The following is an 18,029-nucleotide window of genomic DNA, read 5'->3' on the forward strand; positions in this document are numbered from 1 at the left end:
CCTCATAAGATAACCCCCTCATCCCAGGAATCAGTCGAGTGAACCTTCTCTGAACCGCCTCCAAAGCAATTATGTCCTTTCTTAAATAAGGAGACCAAAACTGCACACAGTATTCTAGATGTGGTCTCACCAATGCCCTGTACAACTGTAGCAAAACATCTCTATTTTTATATTCCATTCCCCTTGCAATAAATGACAACAGCCTTCCTATTCACCTGCTGTACCTGCATACTAACTTTTTGTGATTCATGTACTAGGACACCCAGATCCCTCTGTACCTCAGAGTTCTGCAATCTCTCTCCATTTAAATAATATACAGCTTTTCTATTCCTCCTGCCAAAGTGGACAAGTTCACATTTTCCCACATTATACTCTATCTGCCAAATTTTTGCCCCACTCACTTAACCTATCTATAACCCCTAGCAAACTCCTCTTTTCCTTCAACTTTCTCCATCTGTCAGTGACTGTCTTATCTAAGTACTTGGTACTTATTTAGTACTTGGCCCTCAATCACCCCCCCAACCCCTCCAGAAATTCATCCTGCACCAAATAGCCTCCGTTGTCAGAGAAGAATTCAATTAATATATTGGCTATGCATCGATCGCTTGATATCACATCACTTGTGCGATCTTTCAATGACCTGACCATTTACTTCTCTACCTGCTTCCTGTGAATATGTATTTATAGAAATACTTAACATGTCTTTTTAATACTCCTAGTTATCGAAACTCGATTTTCTACTTTAGCTCGCTTGACCAGTTTCTTAACCTGATTTTTGTTACTTAATGTTTTCGGAACAATCCTTTTTTTTTGCCCGTTCATATATTATGTCCATGGTTACTCCTCATTGCTATGACATGCCTTTGAGCTGCACTCTCCAACATCTTCCTTATATTCGCTAACATCTTCCCGTGCATCATGGACTTGAAGGGTATGACATAAAACTCAGTGCAAACAAACCACTGATTTGCAGATTCCATGAAGTGGGGCATAATCACATAACTTCATCCCATGATACAGAAATATAGCTGTGTCTGCAAAAGATATGAATTCATCGTCTTAGCGATTTTTGTAAACAAAATTACACTGGACTAGAATTTTGATATTTGGCAGTTCACTGCATGCAGATACTGGTGAAAGCAAACATTTTTTTTGGATCGAGGGCCCTTGGGTTAAAATTATGAACCTGACAGTCATGTGATTGGATTAATTAATTTCAGAAATTATAGCCCAAACTTAACCTGGAATAAAGCAATCACCGCCGCCGCCCCCCCCCCCCCCCCCCCCCCCACAAATGCTACCTTAGCAGTGGTGGCCTGGGCGATTTTAACTCTGGGGCCACCTCTAAATGCTATTGGACAGCTGCTCCGCTCAAAACAGGTGGGTGGGAGCTGAATTTCAGGTGGCGGTGGCCACCGACCAAAGAAACAGTCACTGGCAACAAGCTCAGTCGTGGGGAAGGGGGTCTTGGGAGGGAGCCTAAACTTTCCTTGTGCAGCCCAAAGGAGCTTTCCTGCTCGCATGTAGACTTTGAAGTAAACTTACTAAAATGTTACTGTAATTTCAAATAGCAAACATTATTCTGTCATACTGTTATTAAGGGAGACGCAGCCAATGCTGCAATGTGGTCATTTACAGTTAAGTTCCCGTCTTGATTTAGTTTGTCGATTTGTTTTCGGTCAAGTTACCTTGTGTAATCAATAATATTTAATGTCATGTTGTCATTGACTGTACCTTTGTAACTGTAGTTAAATTAAGTAGTATTGGTGACAAATTTCTATGTTTGCCTTGGTCTTTCTCACTGGCAACGAAGAATGAAGTTGCCCTTCATTCATTGTTGGACTGTAATGCTGGTTTGATTTGGTCAGCAATGAATATCTTTGGACTGGGCAATCTAATCCCCTTTCAGTAATAAAGGCCACCTACTGGGGTTTGTCGGTATGATATTTATGATGCATCAGTTTATTGTACTGGATCCACCCTCTGGCTATACTATAATACTGTGCAGTTTCACTTTTCAATCATAAATGAAGAGCCCTAATAATTGGTATGTTACGTGCATCCTCTGACTCACGATGAGCAGTGCCACTGGCCCTTCACTAGTAATTTGCCATAAAGTCCTTGGGGTATAATTTATATCCACCTATGCTTAGGAACTGTTATTTTTTGTATTTGGAAAGTTTATAAATACATAAACTTTATATAATTACAATGCAAAACAAAATAAATGGGAGAAAATTCATGATTGCAAGTTAATTAAACTGTATCAAATTCGCTTATAGATGCGATGTTGAGACTCGATACCAGGGCAACCCTCTGAAAGGAACCTGTTACTGTAAGTATTTAAGTGCACATCGGGAAACTGGGAAGAAAAATAAACATTAATTAAAATTTACTTGTACTGTTGACATAAACTTTAATTTGGGTATCCGAGAAATTGTACACAGCTTGGTATATTTTGCTTATATTAGCTGTATATTTCATTTATCTGTGCAAGCTTCTTAATTGGACTGTGTTATCATTCTATGAACCAAGACTTGAAGTTTGTTGTGAGTCGAGGATGAGTATTTAATAAATTGGTGAGGCCCAGGGCTGAAAGTTGCTTCAAAGAGCAAAGGACATCATGGAGAGGGTGCAGAACAATATGCGGAGGGGGGGAGGAGAACAGCCAGAAGTTGTGGTCCATGTGGGTGCCAATGACATAGGAAAAAAAAGGGATGAGGTCCTGCGGTCAGAGTTTCAGGAGCTAGGAAGGGAGTTAAAAAGCAGGACCTCAAAGGTAGTAATCTCCAAATTACTCCCAGTGCCACGTGCTAGTGAGTACAGAAATAGGAAGATAAGGTGGGTTAATGTGTGGATAGAGACATGGTGCAAGAGAGAGGTCTTCAGATTCTTGGGGCATTGGGACGAGTTCTAGGGCAGGAGGGACCTGTTCAAGACGGTCGGGTTGCACCTCGACAGAGCTGGAACAAATGTCCTCGCGGGGAGGTTCACTAGTACTGCGGGGAAGGGTTTAAACTAATTTGCTTGGAGTTGGACACCAGGATGTAGCATTAGAAAGGAGAAACAAGGTGCACAAAGGATTGGGAGAGACAGATAACACTAGAGTAAGAAATATTACAGGACTAGATGGGATCAGACCAAGAGAGAATACGCAAAGGTTTAAGATAGGTTTACAGTGCATGTGTGTAAACGCACGAAGCGTGGTAAATAAGGTTGGTGAGCTTCAGGCACAAATAGCCACATGGGAATATGATGTAGTGGCGATAACAGAGACCTGGCTCCAAAAAGGGCAGGATTGGGTACTAAATATTCCTGGATACAAGATGTTCAGGAAAGATATGGAAGAAAAAAAGGAGGGGGGAGGATGGTAGTATTGATTAAGGAGAATATTGCAGTGCTGGAGAGAGAGGATATTGTTGTGGGGTTAAGGGCAGAATCTATTTGGTTAGAGTTGAGAACAGTAGAGGTGCCATTACACTACTGGGTGTATTCTATAGGCCACCAACTCTTGGGAAGGACCAAGAGGAGTAAATTTGCAGGGAAATTGCAGAGAGGCGCAAGAACTATAGAGTAGTGATAATGGGGGACTTAAACAATCCTAATATGGACTGGGATAGTAATAGTGTGAAGGGCAAAGAGGGGGAGGAATTTCTGAAGTGTGTTCAGGAGAATTTTCTTGATCAGTCTGTTTCCAGTCCAACGAGGAAGGAGGCATTGCTGGATTTAGTTCTGGGGAATGAAGTGGGTCAAGTGGAGCAAGTTTCAGCAGAGGAACATTTAGGGAACAGTGATCATAGTACCATAAGGTTTAGATTAGTTATGGAAAAAGACAAGGAGCAATCTGGAGTAAAAATACTTCATTGGAGGAGATTTCAGTGGACTGAGAACAGATCTGGCCCGGTTAAATTGGAATCTAAGATTGGCAGGCAAAACTATAATCGAACAATGGGTGGCCTTTAAAGAGGAGATGGTTCAGGTACAGTCCAAGTACATTCCCACGAGGGGGAAAGATAGGGCAACCAAAGCCAGAGTTCCTTGGATGACAAAAGAGATAGATAGTAAGATGAAACAGAAAAAAGGGGCGTATGACAGATGTGAGGTTGATAATATAAATGAAAACCAGGTTGAATATAGAAAGTACAGAGGAGAAGTGAAAAAGGAAATAAGAGGCACAGAGAGTATGAGAATAGACTGGTGGCTAACATAAAAGGGAATCCAAAAGTCTTCTGTAGGCATATAAACAGTAAATGGGTAGTAAGAGGAGGGGTGGGGCCAATTAGGGACCAAAAAGGAGATCTTCGCATGGAGGCAGAGGGAATGGCTGAGGTACTAAATGAGTACTTTGCATTTGTCCTTATGAAGGAAGAAGATGCTTCCAAAGTCACAGTGAAAGAGGGTTAAAAATTATAGAGGAGATACTAGAAAAGCTGGCTGTGCTTAAAGTAGATGTCACCAGGTCCGGATGGGATGCATCCTAGGTTGATGAGGGAAGTAAGGGTGGAAATTGCAGAGGTGCTGGCCATAATCTTCCAATCCTCCTTAGATAAGGGGGTGGTTTGTTAAAGGCAAATCGTGTTTAACTAACTTGATTGAGTTTTTTGATGAGGTAACAGAGAGGGTTGATATTGTGTATATGGACTTTCGAAAGGCGTTTGATAAAGTGCCATATAATAAGCTTGTCAGCAAAATTGAAGCCCATGGAATAAAAGGGGCAGTGGCAGCAGCAGCATGGATACAAAACAGAGAGCAGCGGTGAACGGTTGTTTCTTGGACTGGAGGGAGGTATACAGAGGTGTTCCCCGGGGGTCGGGACTAGGACCACTGTTTTTCTTGATGTATATTGATGACTTGGACTCGGATTTACAGGGCACAATTTGAAATTTTGCAGATGACTCAAAACTTGGACGTGTAGTAAACAGTGAGGATGATAGTAATAGACTTCAGGAGGACATAGACAGGCAAGTGGAAGGGCGGACACGTGGCAGATGAAATTTAATGCAGAGAAGTGTGAAGTGTTACATTTTGGCAGGAACAACGAGGAGAGGCAATATAAACTAAATGGTACAATTCTAAAGGGGGTGCAGGAACAGAGAGACCTGGGGATATATGTGCACAAATCTTCGAAGGTGGCAGGACAGGTTGAGAAAATGCTTAAAAATGCAAACGCGATCCTGGGTTTTATAAATAGAGGCATAGAGTACAAAAGCAAGGAGGTTATGATGAACCTTTATAAAACACTGGTGTGGCCACAACTGGAGTATTGTGTCCAATTCTGAGCACCGCACTTTAGGAAGGATGTGAAGGCCTTTGAGAAGGTGCAGAAAATATTTACAGGGATGAGGGACTTCAGTTTCGTGGATGGACTTAAGAAGCTGGGGTTGTTTTCCTTAGAGCAGAGAAGGTTAAGAGGAGATTTGATAGAATTGTTCAAAATCATGAAGTGTTTAGGTAAAGTAAATAGAGAAACTGTTCCCATTAGCAGAAGGATCGAGAACCAGAGGGTGCAGATTTAAGGTAATTGGCCAAAGAACCAAAGGCGACATGAAGAAAAACTTTTTTTACGCGGCGAGTGGTTATGATCTGGAATGTGCTGCCTGAAAGGGCGGTGGAAGCAGATTCATTCGTGGCTTTCAAAAAGGAATTTGATAAATATTTGAAGGGGAAAAAAATTGCAGGGCTACGGGAAAATAACAGGGGAATGGGATTAGCTGGATTGTTCTTACAAAGAGCCGCCATGGGCTTGATGGGCCTAATGGCCTCATTCTGTGCTGTAACCATTTTATGATTGTATGATTCTAAGTGGCAAAGTTTTTCTTTGTATTTGTAGCAAAAGTGTTCTTTATAAATTAATTACAAGATTTTATTGTACACTGGCAACAATGGGGAAACTTCCCCCAGTTAATTTGTAGCAAATACATTTTTGGAGGAAGAATAACGAGGGCTTGTGCATTAATGTTAAAACTTTAAAGAAGTGGAAGAACAGAGAGACCATAGGGATTTGGATCCATAAAAATGGGTGGACAAGGTGATAAAGTTCCTTTTTTTAAAAAGGAGCATATGGAATTCTCGATGTTGTAAATAGGGGTATAGAATACATAAACTAAGAAGTAATGCTAAACCTATGCAAATTTTGGGTTAGGTGACAATTAGAATCTGAGAGCCTGCTGTCTGTTTTGGTCTTTGAGGATATAACTGTCCTCTAGATGCTGGTGGTTGGAGGTATGTTGGGTACAGTCTTTTTTGCTTGGCAAAAGTGATTCAGAGTTGGGAACATGGACTCAGCATTGCCAGCTCTGCATGGCTCTAAGCAGGTACTGGCCTGAAACCATTTTGGGACCCGCTTAGAATTTGAGATTTTAATCACAACAACTAGGGTAATGCAGATTAATTTCCTTCAATAGAAAATCATACTGTGATGTGGAGCAGTAGAACTGAACCTGTGTTGTTGATCTATCCAATTATCTGAGTTCTGTTATACTGCTGATGTATGTGTACTCTTTAAATTCATTCATGCAATATGGGCGTTGCTGGCATTTATTTCCCATCTCTAGTTACTCATGAGAAGGCGGTAATGGGCCGGCTTCTTGTACTGAACGTTTGATGAAGGTACTCGCACAATGCTATTGGGTGGGGAGTTTCGGGATTTTGACCCAGCGACGATGAAGGAGCTGCCTCCAACAACCACTACCATCTTCCTTTGTGCCAGGTATAACTCCAGCCATTGGAGAGATTGCCCCCTGATCCCCATCGACTTCAGACCAGGGCTCCTTGATGCCACACTCTGTCAAATGCTGCCTTGATGTCAACAGCAGTCACTCTAGCCTCGGCTTTGGAATTCAGCTGATGTGTCCATGTTTGATACAAGTCTGTAATGAGGTCTGGAGCCGAGTGGTTCTGGCAGAACCCAAACTGAGCATTGGTGAGCAGGTGATTGTTGAGTAAGTGTCACTTGATAGCACTGTTGACGATTCCTTCTTGTGTTTTGCTGATGATTGGGAGCAGGCTGATCGGCTGATAATTGGCCGACTTGGATTTGTTCTGCTTTTTGTGGACAGGACATAAATGGGCAATTTTACACATTGTTGGGTGGATGCCAGTATTTTAGCTGCACTGGAACAGCTTAATTAAGGGTGCAGGTAATTCTGGAGCACAGATCTTCAAAACTACAGCTGCGATGTTGTCGGGGACAGTGGCCTTTGATGTGTCTAATGCACTCAACTATTTCCTGATGTCACGTGGAGTGAATCGAATTGGCTGAAGACTGGCACCTGTAATGGTGGGGACCTCAGAAGGAGGTCGAGAAGGATTATCCACTCAGCACTTCTGGCTGAAAATAGTAATGATACTTCAGCTTTATCCTCTGCGTGCTGGGCTCCACCCTCGTCGAGGATGGGGTTGTTCATGGAGCCTCCGCCTTCTGTTAGTTGCTTAATTGTCCACCACCATTCGTGACTGGATGTGGCCGGGTTGCAGAGGTTTGACCTGATCTGTTGGTTGTGGGATCGCTGAGCCCTGTCCATCGAATTCTGCTTCCACTGTTTAGCATGCATTTGGTCTTGTGTTGTAGCTTAATCAGGTTGGCAGCTCTTTTTCATGTATTGCTGGTGCTGCTCCCGGCATGCTCTTGTACACGTTTCATTGAAACCGGGTCGGTCATCTGGCTTGATGTAGTGGAGGTGCCATGAGGTTTACAGATTGTGGTGGTATACAATTCTGGTGTCACTCGTGGCCCACAGCCCCTTGTGGATGTCCAGTGTTGAGCTGCTAGATGTGTTGTTAATCTGTGCCATTTAGCATGGTGGTAATGCCACATGACACAATGGAGGGTGTGCTCAGTGAGAAGACAGGACTTAATCTCCATGAGGACAATGCAGTGGTCACTCCCATCAATACTGTCATGGACAGGTGCATTAGCGAGGACAAGGTCAAGTAGGTTATTCCCTCGCATTGGTTCTCTCACCACCTGCTGAATGCCCAGTCTGGCAGCTGTGTTGCTGATGCCTAAAGTAAAAGATTACTTCAAAATTCACTTTTATAATTTGCTGTGTTGACTTGAGAAATTGCCATGCCATTTAACCTCGGTTACATTTTTAATGCTAAGGTATGACCTAATGTTATTGTTTTATATATGTACATCAAAGTTGGCACCAGCAATTGATATGAAGTGGCCTTAGAAGTTGGAAGTTTCATTCTTTTTATGGTTGAATTTTATTTCTATAAAAGCAGGTCTTTTTTCAACATTTATGTTAAAATCCTGAGATTTTTTTGTTTGTGTAATGAAAGTGACTTCAATTTAAAGTTATTAATTGCATGAGAAGTGCTTTGGAATGTTTCTGAGAGATGTGATAAGGCCGTATATAAATACAAATCTTAATATTTGAAATGGATGTTTCTGTCACTGACTGGTGTCATCCAACATTTCAGTCCGTCATTTTAGTTTCCTTTTGTTCACAGACACTCTGCTGATTGACTATCAGTTCACCTTCAGCCTCTCTCAAGAGGATGATCGTTACTATACTGCCATCAACTTTGTCGCCACCCCTGAGGAAGTAAGTATTCCCAGTGACTGACTTGAGATAGGGCCTTGATCCAGTTAAGTGTCTCAGTTGGAAATGAGTTTGAGTGTCTTTGGCCTATTTCTTGCAGACAAATCCGCAGGACACAAAAGTCACATTTGGCACTAATAGCTGTTCATTTGACAATCCTTTTTAGAGATCCTGCGGGGCTGGGAAATGTGGAAATAATCACTTGAGTGTTGGAGGTGGAAAAATGCACAGACTTCAAATGAAGATCTGGCTTATTGGGTTGTCTGGGTAGCCTGAATGGGCTTTTGTGTTCTGATCTTGACTGCTTTCTATGTTTTGTCAGTCTTCAATTATGCTCAGTGCTTGATCTTAAGAACTTTTACATTCAGAGCTCAGGCGTTTTGTGATGCCTGCTGCTATTTATGACCCCTTTACCTTGAGAAATTTGTTTTTTGTTCAAAAAATGTAATGTGTGATTCATTCTGGAGATGCGGCAACATTTTTCAACTGTGATCCTTAGTTTTACAATCCTCAGCACTGTTTATTCTTTTCTCCACCCCCTTGTTAGTTAACTGTTTGTTCTCTGGAAACATTTGGAAAACAAAACACAGTTTTGAATATTCTCTGTTTCAGCAAAACCGAGACCTGGACATGTTTATTAATGCATCAAAAAACTTCAACCTCAACATCACGTGGTCCAGCAGCTTTTTAGGTAAGATTTGTAAATGGTAGGTCATGCCTGACAAACTTGATTGAATTTTTTGAAGGGGTGACTAAACTGGTGTACAGGGGAATGTCTATGGATGTTGTTTATATGGACTTCCAGAAGGCATTCGATAAAGTCCCTCATAAGAGACTTAGCTAAAGTTGAAGCTCATGGAATAGAGGGCAAATTGTTGACCTGCTTAGGAAATTGGCTGAGCAGCAGGAGACAGAAAGTAGGGATAATGGGCAGGTACTCAAATTAGCAGATTGTGACTAGTGGTGTCCCACAGGAATCTGTGTTAGGGCCTCAACTAGTCACTGTATTTATTAACGACTTAGATGACGGGATAGAAGGCCACATATCCAAGTTTGCCGATGAGACAAAGATAGGCAGCATTATAAGCAGTGTAGATGGAAGCATCAAATTACGGAGAGATATTAATAGGTTAAATGAATGGGCAAAACTGTGGCAAATGGCTTTCAATGTTGGCAAGTGTGAGGTTATCCACTTTGGACCTAAAAAGAATAGATCAGGGTACTTTCTAAATGGTGAAAAGCTCGAAACAGTGGAGGTCCAAAGAGACTTAGGGGGTCCATGTACATAGATCATTAAAATGTCATGGTACAGAAAATAATCAAAAATGCTCATGGAATGTTGGCCTTTATATCTAGAGGACTAGAATACAAGGAGGTCGATGTTATGCTACAGCTATACAAAGCCCTGGTTAGGCCACACCTGTGTTCAGTTCTGGGCACCGCACCTTAGGAAGGATACATTGGCCGTGGAGGGTGTGCAGCGTAGATTCACTAGAATGATACCTGGACTCTAACAGTGAAATTATGAGGAGAGATTACACAAACTAGGGTTGTATTCCCTGGAATTTATAAGATTAAAGGGTGATTTGATCAAAGTTTTCAAGATATTTAGGGGTACTGATAGGGTAGATAGAGGGAAACTATTTCTGCTGCTTGGGGAGTCTAGGACTGGGGGACAGAGCCAAAAAATTGGAGCCAGGGCTTTCAGGAGTTAAGTTAGGAAACATTTCTAGATGCAAAGGGTGGTGGAAGCTTGGAACTCTCTTCCGCAAACGGCAGTTGATGCTAGCTCAATTGTTAATTTTAAATCTGAGTTTGATAGATTTTTGTTAGCCTCATATTCCTTAATACCTTTGGTTAAAGCGGGTAAATGGAGTTAGATCACAGATCAGCCATGATCACATTGAATGGTGGCATAGGCTCGAGGGGCAAAATGGCTTTCTCCTGTTGCTATGTTCCTAAGATTGATAGGAAAGGCAATTTAAATGTATTAAGGAGATAAAATTGAATAGTAACCTTTTTACTCTAATGTCTCTGCTGAAACTGAAAGCAAAAATTTATAATTTAGCTAGTTTAGACCTTGGAACGATGTGGACCATTTTGCAGCATTCTTTGGCTACGATGCGAGTGAGAGAAATAAAACATTTCCCTTCTGTTAACTACCAGATGGTGGGACAGAATGGTCTTTTCTGCTTGGAGATCAGCAGTAAGACCAGTCTGCTTTACCATTCTGCAAGGAGTGCTTCACTACTTGATGTACTAACTCTGGTACCAACTGATGAAACTAAACTAACACTCCATTATATTACAGTAGTAGGGTGTACAGCGCAGATTCACCAGAATGTTACCAAGTCTTTAAAGGGTTAAAATGTGATGACATTGCATAAACTTGGTTTGTATTCCTTTGAGTTTAGAAGGTTGAGGGGTTATCTAATTGAGGTGCTGAAAATGAGAAAGGGATTTGATTGGGTGCATACAGAGAAACTATAAACAGGGAACTACAGGCCAGTTAGCCTGACGTCGGTCGTCAGGGAAAATGCTAGAATCCATTATTAAGGAAGTGGTAAAGGGGCATTTAGAAAATCATAATATGATTAGGCAGAGTCAGCATGGTTTTATGGAAGGGAAATCGTGTTTGACAAATCTATTAGAGATTTTTGAGGATGTAACTAGCAAGGTAGATAAAGGGGAACCAGTGGATGTAGTATATTTGGATTTTCAAAAGGCATTCGATAAGGTGCTACATAAAAGGTTGTTATACAAGGTAAAGGCTCATGGGGTGGGGGTAATATATTAGCATGGATAGAGGATTGATATTGATAGTAAAGAGGATAGCTGTAGACTCCAAGAAGATATCAATGGGTTGGTGGAGTGGGTGGAAAAGTGGCAAATGCAGTTCAACCCGGAGAAGTGTGAGGTAATGCACTTAGCGAGGGCAAACAGTAAAAGGGAATACGCAGTAAACGGGAATATATTGAGACGGGTAGAGGAACTGAGTGCATGTGCACAGATCCCTGAAGGTGGCAGTACAGGTAGATAAGGTTGTGAAGAAGGCATACGGAATGCTCTCCATTATTAGTCGAGATATAGAATACAAAAGCAGGGATGTAATGATGGAACTGTATAAAACGCTGGTAAGGCCACAGCTGGAGTATTGTGTGCAGTTCTGGTCACCACATTACAGGAAGGATGTAATCGCTCTGGAAAGAGTGCAGAGAAGATTTACAAGAATATTGTCAGGGCTTGAAAATTGCAGCTACGAGGAGAGGTTGGAAAGGTTGGGGTTGTTTTCCTTGGAGCAGAGGAGGCTGAGGGGAGACTTGATTGAGGTGTACATAATTAGATAGAGTAGACAGGAAGTACCTCTTTCCCCTAGCGGAGTGTTCAAGAACTAGAGGACATAGATTTAAGCTGATGGGCAGAAGGATTAGAGGGGACATGAGGAAAAACTTTTTTACCCAGAGGGTAGTGGGTGTATGGAATTCGCTGCCCGAATTGTTGGTAGAGGCAGGGACCATCAACTCTTTTAAAAAGTACCTGGACCTGCATCTAAAGTGCTGTAAGCTGCAGGGCTACGGACTGGGTGCTGGAAGGTGGATTAGAATGGGCACCAGGTTGTTCTTTGGGCCGAATGGCCCCCTTCTGTGCTGTATCTTTTCTATGGTTCTATAGGATTGGTTAACAGATAGAAAACAGAGAGTAGGAATATTCGGGTCATTTTAAGGTTGGCAGGCAGTAACTAGTGGGGTCCCACAAGGATCAGTGCTTTGGCCTTAGCTAGTTACAATCTATATTAATGACTTAGATGAAGGGACTGAGTGTAATGTATCCAAGTTTGCTGACAATACAAAACTAGGTGGGAAAATAAGCTGTGAGGAGGATACAAAGTGTTTGCAAAGAGATATAGACAGGGTAAGTGAGTGGGCAGGAAGGTGGCAGATGGAGTATAATGTGGGGAAATGTGAGGTTATTCAGTTTGGTAGGAAGAATAGAAACACAGAATATTCTTTAAATGGTAAGAAACTATTAAATGTTGGTGTCCAGAGAGATTTGGGTGTCCTCATACAAGAAACACAGAATGTTAGCAGGTAGGTACAGCAAGCAATTAGGAAGGCAAATGGCATGCTGGTCTTTTATTGGAAGGGGATTGGAGTACTGTGAATAGTTTTGGTCTCCTTATCTAAGGAAGGATATACTTGCCTTGGAGGCGATGCAACGAAGATTCACTAGATTGATTCCTGGGATGGGAGGATTGTCCTAATGAGGAGAGATTGAGTACAATGGGCCTATACTCTCTGGAGCTTAGAAGAATGAGAGGTGATCTCATTGAAACATATAAAATTCTGAGGGGCTTGACAGTGTAGATGCTGAGAGGTTGTTTCCCCTGGCTGGCGAGTAAAGAACTGGGGGGCACAGTCTCCGGATAAGGGGTCGGCCATTTAAGACCGAGATGAGGAGGAATTTCTTCACTCAGAGCATTGTGCATCTTTGGAATTCTCTACCCCTGAGGGCTGTGAATGCTGAGTCACTGAATATATTCAAGGCTGAGATAGATAGATTTTTGGACTCCAAGGGAGCCTAGGGATATGGGGATCGGGGCGGGAAAGTGGAGTTGAGGTTAAAGATCAGCCATGATCTTAATGAATGGCGGAGCAGGCTCGAGAGGCCATTTGTCCTACTCCTGCTCCTATTTCTTAAGTTTTTATGTTCTTATTTCCTCTGGTACGGGAATCCAGAACAAGGGGGTATAATCTTAAAATTAGATCTAGGCCTCTTGGATTGAAATCAGAAAGCTTATTTCCACATCAAGGGTAGTGGAAATCTACCCCTAAATGGCTGTGGGTGCTGGATCAATTCAATTTCAAGACTGAGATCTATAGATATTTGTTAGGTAAGGGTATCGAGATATCGATCAAAGGCGGGTAAATGGAATTGAGGCACAGATCAACTATGATCTAATTGAATGGCGGAACAGGCTCAAGGGGCTGAATGGCCCCTCTCTGTTCCTATGTTTCTATGCTTTCAGCTATGCCATTGAACGCAGTGCCATTACGGTTGAGAAAGGCATGGATGTTAGGGAACTTGGGGAAATAAATAGTGATGTCTTGAGGAGTGTACATATTACAGAGAGGGAGGTGCTGGAAGTCTTAACGCGCATTAAGGTAGATAAATCTCCAGGACCTGATGAAATGTATCCCAGGACGTTATGGGAGGTTAGGGAGGAAATTGCGGGTCCCCTGGCAGAGATATTTAAATCATCGACAGCTACAGGTGAGGTGCCTGAAGATTGGAGGGTAGCAAATGTTGTGCCTTTGTTTAAGAAGGGCGGCAGGGAACTACAGACCAGTGAGCCTGACATCTGTAGTGGGTAAGTTGTTAGAGGGTATTCTGAGAGACAGGATCTACAGGCATTTGGAGAGGCAGGGACTGATTAGGAATAGTCAGCATGGTTTTGTGAGAGGAAAATCATGTCTCACAAATTTGATTGAGTTTTTTGAAGGGGTAACCAAGAAGATAGATGAGGGTTGTGTAGTAGACGTGGTCTACATGGACTTTAGCAAAGCCTTTGACAAGGTACCGCATGGTAGGTTGTTACATAAGGTTAAATCTCACGGGATCCAAGGTGAGGTAGCCAATTGGATACAAAATTGGATTGAGGACAGAAGACAGAGGGTGGTTGTAGAGGGTTGTTTTTCAAAGTAGAGGCGTGTGACCAGCGGTGTGCCTCAGGGATCGGTGCTGGGTCTGCTGTAATTTGTTATTTATATTAATGATTTGGATGAGAATTTAGGAGGCATGGTTAGTAAGTTTACAGATGACACCAAGATTGGTGGCATTGTGGACAGTGAAGAAGGTTATCTAGGATTGCAACGGGATCTTGATAAATTGGGCCAGTGGGCCGATGAATGGCAGATGGAGTTTAATTTAGATAAATGTGAGGTGATGCATTTTGGTAGATCAAATCGGGCCAGGACCTACTCCGTTAATGGTAGGGCGTTGGGGAGAGTTATAGAACAAAGAGATCTAGGAGTACAGGTTCATAGTTCCTTGAAAGTGGAGTCACAGGTGGATAGGGTGGTGAAGAAGGCATTTGGCATGCTTGGTTTAATTGGTCAGAACATTGAATACAGGAGTTGGGATGTCTTGTTGAAGTTGTACAGGGCATTGGTGAGGCCACACTTGGAGTACTGTGTACAGTTCTGGTCACCCTATTATAGAAAGGATATTATTAAATTAGAAAGAGTGCAGAAAAGATTTACTAGGATGCTACCGGGACTTGATGGTTTGACTTATAGGGAGAGGTTGGATAGACTGAGACTTTTTTCCCTGGAGAGTAGGAGGTTAAGGGGTGATCTTATAGAAGTCTATAAAATAATGAGGGGCATAGATAAGGTCGATAGTCAAAATCTTTTCCCAAAGGTAGGGGAGTCTATAACGAGGGGGCATAGATTTAAGGTGAGAGGGGAGAGATACAAAAGGGTCCAGAGGGGCAATTTTTTCACTCAAAGGGTGGTGAGTGTCTGGAACGAGCTGCCAGAGGCAGTAGTAGAGGCGGGTACAATTTTGTCTTTTAAAAAGCATTTGGACAGTTACATGGGTAAGATGGGTATAGAGGGATATGGGCCAAGTGCAGGCAATTGGGACTAGCTTAGTGGTATAAACTGGGCGATATGGACATGTTGGGCCGAAGGGCCTGTTTCCATGTTGTAAACTTCTATGATTCTATAATATCAATGCGAAGCAGAGTGTCACCTTGCAAGGGTTCCTGCCTTTGAAGGCCATGTGCTCTCAAAAGTAAATGTACATAGTTATTACTGGGACCATTATTTTGTTTCACTATCAGGCAGCCTGAGATTTCAGCCTGACTTGTACAGATCATTGTTGCAAACTTCATATTGCTGGCCTGTATGGATGCTGCTGATTTGGTGGGAAATTGTTTTTGCAAGCAAGATTGTGCAAGTTTAAGTTATTGACAATGTCAAAAATGCCCAATGCTTAGATTAGTGTAAAACCCTTCGAGGGGATGTATGGCCATATGCTCCTATTTCTTTGATTCTTATGGGAATCAAGGTATGAGGATTGGGCGGGAAAGTGGAGTTGAGGTCGAAGATAGTTATGATCTTACTGAATGGCGGAGCAGGCTCAAGGGGCCGTATGGCCAACTCCTGCTCCTATTTCTTATGTTCTTATTAAAATGCACCATTAAAATACTGGAATAGTGTAAAATTTATATTTGGCACCAACACCCTAAAAGATTTGCACATTTTCGGGCCATACAGTAAATGATCCCAGCTGCATTACAGTAAAGGAATGACATTACAGATGCATTATCTAGTCTGCCAGCAATATACATGTATCTCACTGGAGTGAAATGTTTTGGAATAGGAAATGTAATGTTGTGGTTTATAGAGAAATACTTTGTTTTTGGTAGGCAAATAAGTTACTGATATTGCCTGACGATGGACTTGGGCAAGCAAATGGAAATCATGCATGATTGAGGGAACGTGTGATGGTGCAGGATAGGAATGGTGGGAAAGAAGCAGTGATATGAAGGCAGTCGTCTTGCAGTAAAGCAAATGTGGAGTAGATGAGTGAAAGTGAGAAATAAAAACAAATGATCAGGTGAAAGAAGGAGATTAGGAAGCAGAAAAATATTTTTCAAAAGCCCTGCAACAACTGAAACAAAAATAAGTCCGGGTTGTACATTAGAGACTTTAGTCAGGACTTCATGGTCCAGCTTAAGTCATTCCTTTATAAAACTGAAAACAGAAGGGAAAACAATGGATAGAAATTAAAAATTGGAATTCCATAACTGATTTCACAGGAAACTAATTAACGCATTTTAAAATGCCAGAAAGGTGCATAAAATACTGTTAACTAGGGGTGCCTAGGCCTATGGCTTTATGGGCTCCATTGGTGTGTACGACTGGGCTTGCGGAGAAACATAAGTTTAGGATTCATCCATTGAGGAAACAGCTGTTTCCAAAACTCCAGGCCCACAAAATTCAAATTATAATTAATGTAAGTGCAAAAAAAAACCCCTGAATTGCTTGGGCTTCAAGGACTGGATTACCAGGGCTTGGGGGCTTTCTATTGGACATCCCTGATGTGTACTATGCACTGGTCATAACTGTCAGGCCCTTGGAAAGGCATTGATGAAAGAAAGGGTGATCAGAAATATTTCTAAAGTAAAAGGGGCGAAAGAGTGGGCATGAGTAAGTGAATGACACCTCTAGGGAGAATCCGGCAAGATATTCTGAAGTTGTTGGAAGTCAGTGTTCAAAGCAGAAGTTTGAAGAGTGCCCATAGAAGATGTCCTTGAAATTTGTGGAACAAATAAATTGAAAGCAAGAAAGGACAGAAATAAAAGTAAGTGTTACGAACTTGCTTTATTATTTTGTTTGGTTATTTCTTAGGTGGTCGGTAACCGTGGTTGGTTCTATTGTGGTCTGCACAGCATGGTGCGAGGGAATTTATTGGTGGTTTCATGCTGTGTCTGGCATCAAAGCAGCTGTGCGTCAAAGTGCTCTCACACTGCACCAGAGATTACAACTGTTGTATAAAAATACATTTAGCTTTGCATTTTTGTTCTGTGTCTTACACATGAGTTCTTTTACTGTCATGGATGATTTTTTTTTTAAACTTTCACCAGCAGTGTTGAGTTTGCTCCGCTTTCCAATTTTCACTTAAGATTTTTTTAACTAATTATTTGGATTTTGTTTCTATGTCCTTTATATCAGCAGGAACACCACCAGGAGAAGAAATGCCAATTGTTTCAAAGACCAACATCAAGGAATACAAGGACAGTTTCTCCAATGAGAAGTTTGATTTTCGCAACAATCCTAATATAACCTTCTTTGTGTATGTCAACAACTTCACCTGGCCCATTAAGATACAGGTTTGTTTCTTACATCCTTCCTACTTGGAGGGAAAGAAAGTCTAGCAGAGTACTGCTTGTTGTCTTTTTAAGAAAAGGCTTGACTGTTTTAAAAATATCAAGGGCATGATTTTAAATGGGAAAAACAGGTGGGTTGGTGGCGGGGAGGGCAGAAAAATTTTTAAAATGTAAAACCCGCCCCAAACCTGCCTCCAACCAGTTCAGTTTCGGTTTTAATTGAGGAGGGACAAGGGACGGATCACCAACCTGCTCTCAGGAGGCGGGTTGGTCAGTAAAAGCTTTCAAGGAGGCTGTGGGCCTCCGTTTTGACAGATTTTTTGTTTTTAACCCCTGGGGGGTCGGGATTCCCAGGCCTTCTACTTCACGCCAAGTGAGAGGAGGCGAGGAAGCCCGAAACAGCAGGTAAGTGCCTTAAATAGCACAGCTTGTGGGCCTGGAGGAGCAGGAGTGCTCCCCCCACAGTCCCAACAAGCCGACCTGCTGTGACCCTACCAATGTGATTGACCACCCCCCCCCCCCCCCCTTCCCGGATCTCCGCCCACTGCCCCCCCCCTCCCGGACCTCTGCCCACTGCCCCCCCC

The 18,029-nt window shown here is 42.2% G+C and overlaps 1 protein-coding gene across 4 annotated transcripts in view; it reads left to right on the top strand.

Moving 5' to 3' along the window:
• atrn (attractin) overlaps positions 1-18,029 on the top strand; it is a 370,377-nt gene that overhangs the window by 171,172 nt on the left and 181,176 nt on the right. For 3 of the 4 annotated variants that reach the window (XM_067981305.1, XM_067981351.1, XM_067981371.1), the window contains exons 21-24: positions 2,283-2,335; positions 8,458-8,552; positions 9,162-9,240; positions 17,291-17,448. In XM_067981305.1, coding sequence (XP_067837406.1) covers positions 2,283-2,335; positions 8,458-8,552; positions 9,162-9,240; positions 17,291-17,448 — 385 coding nt within the window. The remainder of the gene's footprint in view (positions 1-2,282; positions 2,336-8,457; positions 8,553-9,161; positions 9,241-17,290; positions 17,449-18,029) is intronic. The other variant, XM_067981340.1, reaches the window with a different exon arrangement.

Source organism: Heptranchias perlo, chromosome 1 (genome assembly GCF_035084215.1).
Source record: "Heptranchias perlo isolate sHepPer1 chromosome 1, sHepPer1.hap1, whole genome shotgun sequence".
Lineage (NCBI taxonomy): Eukaryota > Metazoa > Chordata > Chondrichthyes > Hexanchiformes > Hexanchidae > Heptranchias > Heptranchias perlo.